This window comes from Sarcophilus harrisii, chromosome 6, assembly GCF_902635505.1.
Source record: "Sarcophilus harrisii chromosome 6, mSarHar1.11, whole genome shotgun sequence".
Taxonomy (NCBI): domain Eukaryota; kingdom Metazoa; phylum Chordata; class Mammalia; order Dasyuromorphia; family Dasyuridae; genus Sarcophilus; species Sarcophilus harrisii.
Window position 1 is genome coordinate 194,488,482 of NC_045431.1, and position 13,604 is coordinate 194,502,085.

At 41.5% G+C, this 13,604-nt stretch overlaps 1 protein-coding gene across 1 annotated transcript in view; it reads right to left on the reverse strand.

Annotated features, from left to right (window-relative positions):
* Window positions 1–1,303: 1,303 nt before the first annotated feature.
* SYT9 (synaptotagmin 9) overlaps window positions 1,304–13,604 on the reverse strand; it is a 198,213-nt gene continuing 185,912 nt past the window's right edge. Inside the window, exon 7 of the mRNA XM_031944009.1 lies at window positions 1,304–2,603. Coding sequence (XP_031799869.1) covers window positions 2,595–2,603 — 9 coding nt within the window. The 3' untranslated portion in view covers window positions 1,304–2,594. The remainder of the gene's footprint in view (window positions 2,604–13,604) is intronic.

The window sequence follows — 13,604 nt, forward strand, 5'->3', positions numbered from 1 at the left end:
TCTTTTGGTGTTTACTGAAGGTTTCTAATCTATCAGGCTCTGAGGATTCTGGCTTCAATCCATGGCTAACTTTCACTTCTCTTCATCAGCTCTGATTTTCATGCATGTTTTTATATGCCTGGCACATAGTAGGCACTTAATGATTGGTGGGTTTCTAAGTTCAAAGTAGACAGTCAATATTTGGAAATTCCTTTGGCTCAAGTGCCCCAAAGAAACTTGGGCTAATGATATGTGTTCCTTAGGTTTGTTTGATGGGAATGTGGCAGGATCTAGATTTTCCTTGTCCTCTGAAATGCAAATTCCATTGGGGGAAATCTCAGGTTGTCAAGTCTGATGTCTCAGAAAAACTCTAAGTCATTGTTCTGAATAACTCCAGGCTTTGAATGTACTCTTTCTTTCTCTTCTTCCCCCAAGGGGTCACCTTCACCAATTATTGTCCCTAATCATAGGTAACGACAGCCACCCAGAACATACCTGCTTGGTTCACTCCAAAGGAAGGATTCAGGAGGTGGTTGTTATTATACTCAAGAAAGCAGGGAATCTAACTAATATAGAACATGAAAACAAAAATAGACACACAAAGGGTAATATATTAGATAGTTTATTAAATTTCCTCTGGGCTCACTGTCTGATTTCCTTTAGGGCCAGCCTGATTTCTTTTTGGCTTTGTGCACATCCTAAATGGCATGGCTTAGACCCTGTAGTAGCTGGCTAATATTCTGCCACCAGCATTTCAGTCCACACTAGCCCTTCTTACTTTGGTCCTAAGCATTGGTGTGTGGTATATCATGTCTGAATGGGGGATGGTAGTGGGAGGGGGCAAGTCTTCAGTTGGGAAGGACAAATCTCTTCCTCATAGGCAGAATCCAAGATTATCTTTAGGATCCTGGTGAAGGAAAGGTAATTAAATCAAAAGGGAAGTTTGATTTTGATGAAAATCAGTGAAGCAGGTTGGGGGACCACACCATATATCTCTACACCTTGTTATTTTAGCTCCTGGCTATTTTTAAGCAGTGATTGGACAAGTGAGGCATGAAGCCCAATTTTGAAACCATTTCTCTCATGCAATGTGACCTCTACAAGGATTGCCTAAGGCATCTATTACAAATGTTGGGACCTTCATTCAGTAGTGTAGCTCTTTAAATATTTATAGCTTCTCTCTCTCTCTCTCTCTCTCTCTCTCTCTCTCTCTCTCTCTCTCTCTCTCCTCTTTCTCTCTCTTTCTCTCTCTTCTTTTTCTCCATCTCCCTCTCTCTCCCTCCTTTCTCTCTATCTCCTTCTCTTGCCTCTCTCTCTCTCTCCTCTTCCCTTGCCTCCCTCTCTCTGTCTCTGTGTGTCTGTTTCTCTCTCACTTTGTCTGTCTCATTCTTCTTTCCCTTCCTCCTCTCCCCTCCTTTCTTTTCCTCTCCTCTCATCTAAGGTATGCTCATCTGAAGCTGTCTATCCTTGGAAAGGCCGGGCACCAGCCACATTGCTGCAGTGGATAAAGGGAAGTTTCCTGGGGCTATGGAATTCTAGCCCCCTGGCAGTGCTGAGGGCTCTGCTTTGTCCATCCGCTTTGTCAGAAGCCTGAGTGATACTTGAGTGGCTGGCTACAGAGCAACATCCAACACTAATTTGATGATGTCACAGTTGAAAGCCCTTGGACTTAGCTCTTTCCTAGGTATTTCCATTACCTAGGGGCTGATGTGATGCTTGTGTTAAAAAGAAAATGAGAAGTATTGTCTTTGGCTGCAACACCGAGGCGGGGCGAAGGTGTAGTCTAGGGTGTTGCACATGGAAATGGACCAGAAGGCACTCAAAACAGCAGGCTGGACCCACATTTCCTTTACTTAGGGGAGAACTTGTAGGATTGAAAATATCTGCCCCTCCCTCCCCCCGCCCCACAAAGTCCAATTTTAACCTGCACTGTCGATGAATGGTTTTTGGCAGGCAGGGAAGCCTACAAGGGGACTGTGTGCTGGTCCCTTGAAGTGGGGTACGTGTTTGGCTTCCCTGCACATTCACTAAGTTCTGCCCTGTCTGTGCTGGGGGGGGGGGGAGGTCTCCCGGAGCCTTCCTGACAGGGGTGAAGTCACTAACTCATGGGAAAGCCCAGTCTAAAAGGAGAGATTCTTATCGCCAGCTTTCTTTTTTCATGTATTTTCATTCTGTGGGGACTCTGGCCAAGCGGTATTTCTGTTAGTTTTTGCAGGACAGCTGCTAAACCCTGCAGATGTTCATAATTCTGCTGTTCAACACCAATCGTGGGGGACAGTGAGTCTAGATCGACCCTAGTGGCCGGGGCAGGGGCAGGGGCAGGGGGTACGTAGCTGGTGCTGGAGCCCTTCCTTCTTTCGTCCAATCTTGATTCTTGGTCACACAGCAAGTCCTCTCCCATGGCATACTTGGCTTTGGACTGGGCCAAGAAGGTAGGCAGGTTCACTTGGCGCTCCTCAAACCTGATCTTGGGAGAGGACTTGTTATTGCTAAGGTTACATCTGAGCGGTTGGTGGGGCTATTGGGATGGTGTTGGAAGGGGAAAGCAGCTTAAGACAGCTGGAATCCAATGGTCTGGGCTCATCACTTAGCCTGAGCAGTCCTCACCTCCATTACTATCGTTTCTGTACAGGAAAGGAAATAAAAAGAAAATATTATGAGTTTGGATAGCATATACTACACACACAATACAGCTCATTTCTTATTCTCCAGGTGTACACAGCTCATTTTCTGTTGTCCAGGTGTACTGGATGAAACCCAGTTGTCTGCAAAGCTCTTGGATCTCATCTGACAGACTTCAGGCCTTTATTTGAACTTAATTTATTCTGCCTGGCTCTGATGATTGGCCACATGCAGGTAACATGAGTCAGACAGTAATTATCACAAAGAAAGAAGGTCATATACCTTGTGTAGAGTGCAGAAGAGACAAAAGATTCCTGGGTTTATTCACATACATGGTTAAACATAAAAAGCAGCAGACACTTTGAAATTATACCGCTTGGCAACATAGAACTGCATTTGGGATTGAGATGAAAGGGGTACATGGAAGAAGGAAAAGAATTAAATAGCCACAATTAAATGAACTGGATATAAAACATACTTAGTATAGAGGAATGAGCACTGACTATAGAGACAGAGAACCTGGATTTAAATTCTCCCCTTCCCTCCAGTACATACTTCTTGTGTGACTGGCTCACATGTAACCTTTCTGACCTCATATTTCTCATTTATAAAATTATGGAGTGGTAATTGATGGGAAGGGGTTCCAATCATGGATCTAGTATTCTATGACTTTAGCTTTTCAACACTGAATCACATATTAAACAAGTTTTCTGGAAGAACAAAAAAGATTTCATTTATCACCTTCTTTGAGAAGAAAATTGGATGGGTGTTTTTATTACCTTTGGATTAGATCTGTCACTTCATTGGTATGTATAGGGAATTCAAAGGAAAGAAATAAACTCCCTTTACCAGTACAGATTGCCACCTTCTCAAGCAAATTATGTTCTGGCATTGCCTGCTGTGTGTGAGAGGTTTAAGTGACATATCCAGGATCATACAGACAGAATGTATCCAAGAGGTGGAGCCAAGATGGCAGAATTAAGGCAGGGGCTCACCTGAGCTCTCTCTTAGACCCTTTTAGAATGTGTCCAAGACAGGACTTGGGACTCAGGCTTTCTTGACTCAGAGGCTAGCTCTCTATCTACCACCTAGAATCACGGAATCACTGTCCATGTAGTCTAACTCCTTCACAAAAGCACTCCTCACTATATCCTACATGAAAGGTAGTCATTCAGTCATTTCTTAAAGACATCCAGGGAGGATGATCCCACCACTTGCCTAAACTGCTCATTTCATCCTTGGAAAGTTTTAGGGACTTTTTCCTTATCTTTCAAGCTCAAAATTGCCTCTTCACAACTTCTACCCATTTATAGGTTCTGCTCTCTGGGGTCAAAAAAAAAGAATAAATCCCTGCTTCAAAGAATTGAAGATCACTATCAAATTACCCCCAACTTTCTTTTCTTCAGCCAAATCTGTCCAGTTCTTTCAACTAACTTTCATTTGCCATGGATTCAAGGCTCTTCACCATCCTAGTTGCTCTCCTCTGGATGCTCTAGCTTATCAATGTTCTTAAACTGTGCACTTGGAACCAAATATGATACTCAGGATGAGTTCTGATGATGGCAGAGTAAAGTGAAACTCTCTCCTCGCTATTCCTGGAAACTATGCCCTGCTGCCTCTCCAGTCATTACTGTCATTGTTGTTGCCATTATTGTCATCATGATGATGATGATTATTATTCCCTGGATGTTGTGTATATTGAGCTAGAAGCTGCTCCTCGGTCTATTCATCCACTTAAATCTCAGGCTATTCTTGTCCTGATGTATTATAATCCAGTCCTCCATTCCATCTCAAAGCCAATTTATCCAGAGATGTTGTTGGTAATATTTAGTAGTTGAATAATTTTCTCTTTGTCTTCCCCCCCCCATATTACCCCCAAAGATATTGAAACTTGTCTATTCAAATAAGTGCAGGGTTGGAACAGTTTTGTGGAGTTACTATACTAAAGGGCAATTGTGGGGGAAGAGGAGGGCATTTTTTTTCTTCCCTTCCTATTGGTTATAGTGATGTCTATGGTAGATTTACTTGTTTAGTAGGAGATACTTTGGCTAGCAGAACAAGGATTAGTTCAAGAGAGTTCAAGGTAAAATGAAGGCAGACATAGAGATGCAGTGACTTGAGGGAAGATGCAACTCTAAGGCTCATAATCCTGGTATCAGAGTAGAGATCCAATCGTAAATTTAAGGAAGAACTAGACCTAACAACTGAGATTGGAGCTAAGAGAACTCTTTGAGGGACACCAAGGCCCCAAAATATTAGTTACATTTGTTTTCTTCCTACCTTGGTACTTTGCAGTTTTACTAAATGTAATTTTCCCATGAATTTGTGAGAGAGTGCATTTCAGGTTGTTTTTTTTTTTTTTTTTTTTTGGAGGGGAAGGAATGGGTTGTTGCTTCTATTCTATGCCATCTTAAAAATTCTGTTGTTTTGAGCTAATTATATCAACTGGCTGGCTGTTAACAGGAAACATAACAGTGGGAGGGACTGTAATTTTAGTTTGCCCTTGTTCTGTCATTTTTCAGTCAAGTTCAACTCTTTGTGACCCATTTAGGATTTTCTTGGCAGAGATATTGAAGTAGTTTGCCATTTCCTTTTCCAGCTCATTTTATAGATGAAGAAATTGAGGTAAACAGGTGAAGTGACCTGCCCAGGACCACATAGCTAGTCAGTGTCTGAAGCTAGATGTGAACTCAGGAAGATGAGTTTCTCACTGGAAACCTGGTGTTCTATGCACTATGGCACCACCTAGCAGCCCTTTAGAGACCCACAGGGTACTCTGGAACCTCTAAGTCATTTAGAGAGAGAGAATTGCATTAAAAATGAACAGCTGAACAGGGTTTTACAACTTACACAACTCCCTTACTTTACAGATAAGAAAACTGAAACTCTAAGAAGTTGTGACCAGTCCAAGATAACACATAGCAAGTGACAGAGCCAGAATTCAAGGTAAGGCAGTTACCCTAGTCGAGTCCTTCTAGTATATCAAGCTCCCAGAGATCTTGGGATCCTGTGAGGAAACCAGGATTTCTTTGTAGGGGAGGAGGGAGCAGCAAAGATCTCTTACTCTTGAGAACTGTGCCTTAATAAGTTGGCATTATGAGCATTTGCCTGGTAGACTTTGTATTTCTCATCCTCACATTCAGATGAACTTCTAGGTCACCTTGGGCATATGATCCAAGGAGTGTTGCCATAGGTAATATAGTAGTCTTTTCTTATACTTAAACCTAGTATTCCCAAAGCAAGGTTCTCGAAGCACTTTTAACACCCTAGTTTCCTCGATATGTCCATTTTCCAATGGAGAGATTGATGCATGGAAAAGAAAGAGCATTGCAAGAAGCTACTCACCTTTTCTGTCCTTCCTGACAGGTTTCCTCATCACAGATGGAATGGAGACCAACCAGGGCATAATTTCTATAACTACAAAAGGTGAATATAAAGTTTTCCTGAATTTTTCTCCCTTTCCCTTCCATTAGCATAGAAAATAGACACGACTCTATTTCTCTACATTTAAAAGAAAAATTTGTTGTCAATTCTCCAGTACCGCCTCTTCCAGCAAGCTTTCACCAGCTGTTCCAGGCAGTACTCACATTTTCCTCTGAAACCCTCAGGCACTTACTGTAGTTTGTGCTGCTTATTGGCTCAGCATATGCAACTTTTACTGAAATGGATCCTTGGATGTCCATGTCTGTCCCCTGTGAGCTTTTAGCTATGTTTCAATACTGGTCTGCTTGACTCCATTGCAAACTTTGTGCTCTGGGGCAGAAATGAGGATGTTCTAGATGGCTCTGTAGCATCCATAGCCCTTAGCATAAAGCATTGGCCATAGTAGGTATTCATAAAATATTTGCTGAATATGGCTGCTTAAATGAAAACTGCTTGCAGGTCTCTTAAAAAAAAAAAAGGAAATTAGGGACTGGTTCTTCCAACTTTCTCTTGGCTATTTGCTCAAGGCAAACCTATTAGTTTAATTAAGTTCCTTTTACTCCCTTTGAAACCCTCCTTCCTTGTGCTTTGGCTGGGAATTGATTCCACCAGCACGCCTTATGACTCTGTTGTGACAAATAACAGATACCATCAGATATGTGTTGCTGTAGATACTCCTACTGAGAAACCTCCAGCATGAAGCATTCTGGTAATAGGGAAGCCAATGTGCATGTACACATCAAAAGCAAAAGGGAGAGGGCTGGTGTATCCTGAGCTTTCTTCAAAACAGTTCAGGTATCACCTCCTACACTCCTACAAGTGTTCCTCTCACTTGCTGCTGTTCTCTCCCTATTGAAAGCACTCTGCATTTATTTTTATTTTTAATATTGCTGAGGTAGTTGAGGTTAAATGATTTGCTCAGAGTCACACAGCTAGGAAGTGTGAAAAGTTAAGTGTCTGAGTTCACATTTGAACTCGGGTCCTCCTGACTTCAGGGCTGGAGCTCTATCTACTGGACCAATTAGCTGCCCCTCTGCATTTATTTTTACATTTTATTTTCCCAATAGAATGTAAGCCCTTTGAGGATGGGCACTTTCACTATTTTTACCTTTGAATTCCCAGCTCTTAGCATAATGCCTTCAAGTGGTAGGTGCTTAATGTTTGTAACACTGAATGAATGAGTGGATCAATCAGCTAACAAACATTTACTGAGTGTTTACTGTGTGCCATGTTATTGTGTGGGTTTTGGGGACACAAAGCCTAACCTGAAATCATTCTTCCCTCAAGGGTCTTACATTCTTCTGAATGACACTACAGACTATCAGTATTCAAATGGGATGGATAGACACTCATCTTCATTGTGTATTCAGGAGGAGATTAGGCTTTCTTTATGAATAGAAAGAAAGAGGGAATCTGACTTTTACCTATGAAGGATTCACTGTGTATTATCTCCCTGAGGAGGCATATCTGACCAACAGAGTATGTTTTGGGGAACTGTTGGCTGGGGAGGGGGGGGGAGCTCCTTCACAAAATTCTGCTGAAGAGGCTCGAGTTGAAATTTACCCTGATAGAAGATATGCCCTGAAAATAAATGCACAGAGACATCTAAACTAGTACAAAATACAGGTTAGACTGAAAAGCTTGTACCTTTAAAATTATATTTGGCTTTTTCTTGGATAATCACATACCCTAGTCTTGCCAACTCATGTAACGGAAACAAAACCAGAATAAATATCTCCCCAAGGATTCAGGCCCTTTGGAGAGAGCAGCTCTATTGCCATCTTCATGAGTCTTGTTTGATGACCAAGATTATGAGCTGCTGTTAGCCTGCAATTTACTTTCATTAAATGGAGATGGGGCCTAGCCAGACTTTGCCAACACATATAAAAGAATCATTAACCCCTGGGCTCCTGTATTGATGTTCCCTTCCTGATGGAACTCATACTGGGACTAAAACCATTACCAATAAAGGCGCTTAAAGAATATTGGATCCTGATGGGTAACATGATAAATATCTTATTAGGGATATAACTTGATCTTTCTTATTTTGGGTCATACTGGAGAATTGCCATCCTTTTCAAGTTGTGTAATGTTCCCACAATTTCCCCCAAAATTTTCAAAAATTCAGTTCTCATGATTTGAGAGATTGGAGGCTGGTAATATAGCACCTGAATAAGAACTTTCTATTTATAAAGTAGGAGGGTTAAAATATGGCCAGAGGGAGCTGGAGTTCATGGTGCTGTCCAAGGAGTTGTACATGGAACTATAAAAATTTGGGATGATCCAAGTGGGGAACAGCTGCATCCACCAAAGACCTTTGACCTGTATTGAGCCTGCTTTATTCCATATTTTTCCCTCCTGGGATGAATTGACTATGAGACCCTCACAGATTTAGGTACATTTTACTCTACTAAAGCATGTTGGAACCTTCTTTGACACTTAATATCTGGGAAACTTGACAATATGTATTAGACTGAACCAGGTCTCTTTGCCTTTAAGACTGGCTTGATATACACCATGCTGTTTTTCCCATCTATAAAATGGGGATAATAATAGCAGGGACTTTACATGGCTCCTGTAAGGATCAAATGAGATAATGTAAAATGTCTTATAAATATTAGATCCCTTAATATTATTTACTATTATTAATATTATTGGAAGGAAGATTTCAGAAGATGACAGCATTGTGACCCCTCTTCCCCTCTAATTAATAGGGCAAGAAAACAACAGGCCAGAGGAAATAAACCTAGATTTGGCAAATCACCTTTGTGCCAATGAATTGATGGACATGTTCCATTGACAATAGTATTACATCAAGTTCAGCCTTCAAAAGGCTGGAGCGGCTTTCTTCTGGAGAGAAAGAGTAATTACTATTACTGAAGGGTCCATGAACAATGCTCTTAATAGCAATGGAGAGCTGTTCAGCAGCAACTAATACGAAAGGTGAGTGAGGAAGTGTCCCTGGAGGACAGGGAATAAAGACAATGAGCCCTGTGAGAGACTAGACATACAAATGTGCAGAAACCCACAAAATACCTATGCTTTTTTGTGCTGTAAATTATGCTGAGCTCTGCATTGAGTCCCAAGCCTCTCTGCAATTCCTGAAGCAGACCTTTCATCTGAATCCTAAAGTTCCTTTCTTCTCTCATTCCTTGAATTCTGTTTGCTTCTGGTTCATGCTTCTGACCTGGAACTCACCTTCTCCTTCCTACTGATTTCTTGGTTTGTTATAGACTCTTCAGTGCTCTTCTAATGGGGAATCTCTCTGTACTGACCTTTCTCAGTTCCCCACTTGGGGAAAACTTTGCTCATGACATGGACAATTGATGGTCCCTTTCCTTGGGTCCCACCCAGGTGGAATTTTAAGAAACAGTTCAGCATGTTGTCCAGTTGCTGACCAGTTTTCTATGATTCTGAGTGGACAGTATAAAGCTCCAGGGGTCCTCAAACTATGGCTTGCAGGCCAGATGCAGCAGCTCAGGACATTTATCCCCCTCACCCAGGGCTATGAAGTTTCTTTATTTAAAGGCCCACAAAACAAAGTTTTTGTTTTTCCTATAGTCCGGCCCTCCAACAGTCTGAGGGACAGTGAACTGGCCCCCTATTTAAAAAATTTGAGGACCCCTGGATAAGCCATTAGGAATAAACTTGGGCTTTTTGTCCCTCTGATGTTTCAGGCAGTGTGGTATGGTGTTTAGAGAGTTGGAGGATTCTAGAATCAAGTTCAGCTTCTGACTGACATTTAATACCCATTTAACTGTGGGCAAGTAATTAGGCCTCAGTTCTTCATCTATAAAAAGAGAAGGTTGAACTAAATGTTCTCCTAGGTTCCTTCCAGCTGTGCAGTTATGATCCTATGGTCTCTTCTCCAGTTACAGAATATGAACTCCCTGAATCATAGAAATACCTACATAGAACAACACCTCCGAGGCCATCTTAGCCAACACAAAGCATTAGAACAAGAGACTCCCAGGATTTTGAAGAGAGAAATAAAGTGGTTTCTTCATAGAATCCTATGGACACTTTGCACAAAACAGGATAGGAATCATCATTTTTATTATCTTGCTGTTTATTTCCCATCTGGTTTTGAAAATAATGCTAATCATGAAGCTCCAGACTGAAGGGAAAGAAATAGTATGAGCAAATCAACTCAAAGGAAATAATTAAAAACAAAGAACTAGGGGGTTTAAAGTCCCAGAAGAAAAGTTTACTTCTGCAGGAGGAATGGGGAAAGAATTTTGCTCGAGTTCCCAGGAGGTACCAGTTTTTTCACAAGGCAGCTCTGATTTTTCTCTCCTGAGCACCATAGATCTCAAAAGGGTTATATTATCCTAAGCACAGAAGGGTACAACTCTGCAATAACCAGTGCATCTGTGTCCATGAACTGACTGTATCTTAGGAACAGGAATGAACCTAAATAACATAGATGTGCACGCTTTGAAACCAGATAACTGCTTGACAAATTAGTTTGAGAAAGCAGAAACTACACATACTCTGCTTCTGTGTTTCTGTGTCTCTCTATGTTTCTGTCTCTCTGTCTCTGTCTCTGTTTGTCTCTCTCTGTTTCTGTCTCTCTATCTCTGTCTCTCTCTGTCTCTGTCTGTCTGTCAGTCTGTCTGTCTGTCTTTCTCTCCCAACTAGGAACCCAAATCAGACAAAGGTTTTCTCAAAGGTTGGGTACATACAGTCAACAGGCCAATGGCTACCAAGACTCTCCTAGGGTGAGATCCCAGGAGCCCCCAGTATTTTGGATGTCTTAATTCTCCCAAGCTTCGGGCTCAGGAAGGAACTAGGGCATTAAAAGGTAATTAGATCATAGGGAGAGCTTAGCTGTCCAACACTTAAGTTATGTATTACTTATGACACGGACACATTTAATTTGACCATGTGCAATAGCACACTTAATTTCCATCTGTTACATTTATGTGAAATCTATCTCTCCCACTGGATTGTAAGTTCTTGTCAGCATGCATGTGTGTGAGGTTAGAGAAAGCAATATTTTTCTGTTTCTTGTTTTTCCTCCTTTTATTTTGTACATTAACGTTCTGAGCATCTTGGGGGAAGTTCTTATCCCCTGGGAGAACTTTAGCTGGGCTCAGAAATACAAATGGCTCAGGATGGGTGGTATCCACCACATGTTTTTTCTTGGGGTTGCTGATACAGTGGCACATATTGCAGTAAGGCTGCCTAAGATGAAAGTTTTGGGATCTTTAAGAGCTGAATGCTCTTGGAGAGCCTTTGATTTGCCAGGAAGCAGTCACCGCCATGTCCCCAAGCCACAGCATCAGAACCAGCAGAATTGACTACATGTACACAACAGCTGGGATTTTCAAAGCAGCCCTTATCACTGCACTGTGTATTACTGATTCTAGTGGGATAATTGTAACAGGACAATTCCCTAATAATTACTCAGGTATCATCTCTGTAGTTGGTAAGTAAAGTTGCTGGTCCATGAATGCTGCCTCCCCTGGGCACTTTATCCATTTGTCTCTTGTCATAAGCTGTCTACCATCCCCTGCTGTGGTGTGCCTCTGAGGCAGGAGCTCAGCATGCACCAGCTGAATGGTGAGATACAGATGAGACAGTGTGGATCGCCTCTGGTTACCCACCAGCAGCCTGACAGGCTGTTAAGAATGCTCTCTCACTGCTCCTCAGTCCCTCCTGAGCAGCCTCAGCATCCAGGAGTGTTGCTCACCTGCCCTCACTGCTCCTCATGTGGTACTTAAGGTCCTGGCAAGTGAAATGATGATCTCTAAAATAGGTCTGAGGCAAAAGTAGAAAATTATGGAATATATTTCCTTCCCCCACTTCTCTGATTTTTCCCTGTAATCTCTTAGTTTCTTTCTTCTTCTGTTTCATGAGTGCAATCTAGTCTTTTATTTTAAAACATAAGTAGGGGCAGCTAGTTGGTGCAATGGATAGAGCACCAGCCCTGAAGTCAGGAAGACCCCAGTTCAAATCTGGTCTCATATGTTTAATCCTTCCTAGATATGTTACCCTGGGCAAGTCACTTAATCCTAATTGCCTCAACAAAACCAACCAACCAAACAACTCCCCCCCAAAAAACAAACAAACAAACAAAATAAAACATAAGCTAAGTCAAAGATGTTTTGTTGACAATATATAGGTTTGCTATTTGTGATCCTCAGGAAACTGTCCCAAAAGGATGTCTTTTAGAGTCAGGTGACTTTTGTGTGTTGGGGACCCACTCTATACTTGGTCTGTTTTTGCAGGGTACTCATTGTGCACAGTGCATTTTGTATCTTGGGCAGGTGTCCAGGTGGTTGCCTGGATTATTGTAATGGCCTGTCATTATTGTGGTCTCAAGTATTTCCCCGCTCTAGCACAGCTGTCAAAGTGATCTTCATAAAGTACAAATCCGAACATTACTCTCCTCCTACTCAAAAAACTTCAGTAGCTTCATTATTGCCTCCAGGATCAAATATAAAATTCTCTGGCATTCAAAGCCTTTATAATCCATTCCCTCTTTCCAGTCTTCTTATACCATTACACCTTATTCCCTGCCCTCATATTCTGTGATCCCAGGACACCTTCCTTCTTGCTGTTCCTACTCCATCTGTCTCCAGGTATTTTCCCTGGTGGTCCCCCTATCTCTGAATGCTCTGGCTTATCTTTGCCTTCTGGTTTCCTGTGCTTCCTATAAGTCACAGTTAAAATCCTTCCTTCTATAGGAAGTCTGGGCAGCTAGCTGGCACAATGGATAGAGTGCCAGGCCTTCAGTAGGAAGACTCATTTTCTTCAGATTCTCACTAATTATGTGACTCTCAGCAAGGCAGATAACCCCATTTGCTTCAGTTTCCCCATTTGCAAAATGAGCTGGAGAAAAAAATGGCCAACTACTCTAATATTTTTGCCAAGAAAATGTCCAAATAGAGTCAAGAAAAGATGGACACTAGGAAGCCTTTCCTGATCTTCCTTAATTCTTCTCTCTTATTAACTCCAATCTAACCTTCATGTAGTTTACTTTTGCATTATTTTTTGCATGTTGTTTTCCCCATAATACTGTGAATTTTTTGAGAGCAGGAACCATTTTTTACTTTTTTATCCCCCCATGTTTGGTCTAATACCTACCACATAGTGGATGTTTAATAAATGTTTGACTTACTAAATCATCAGGAGGATTTTCTACAATAAGACTTCCCTATACCATTGAAATCACAGGTCTGGATGAAAGTAAAAACATGATAGAATTGTATCAAAATGAAGTGGGATTTCCTGAAACCTTTCCATGATTTCATAGTCTAGTAATTTTAAGATAAGGCCCCCAAACAAGGTCCAAGCATGGAATCGATAAAAATCTTACGTCTGTGGAGCACTGGAAGATTCTGGGAGAAATTATGATAATGTACAAGAAAACAGTAAAGAAAGACTTTAGAACTGGAATTGATATAGTGACAAATGATGACTTCAGAAGACTGAGGAAAAAGCTTGCCACCTGGCTCTTGTCAAAGAAGTAATAAATGCAAGGTTTAGGATGAGATGTAGATTTTCAGATGTGACTATTATGTATCCTAGTTTGTTTCAAGTAAGGTTTCTATGTGTGTGTGAATGTGTGGGAG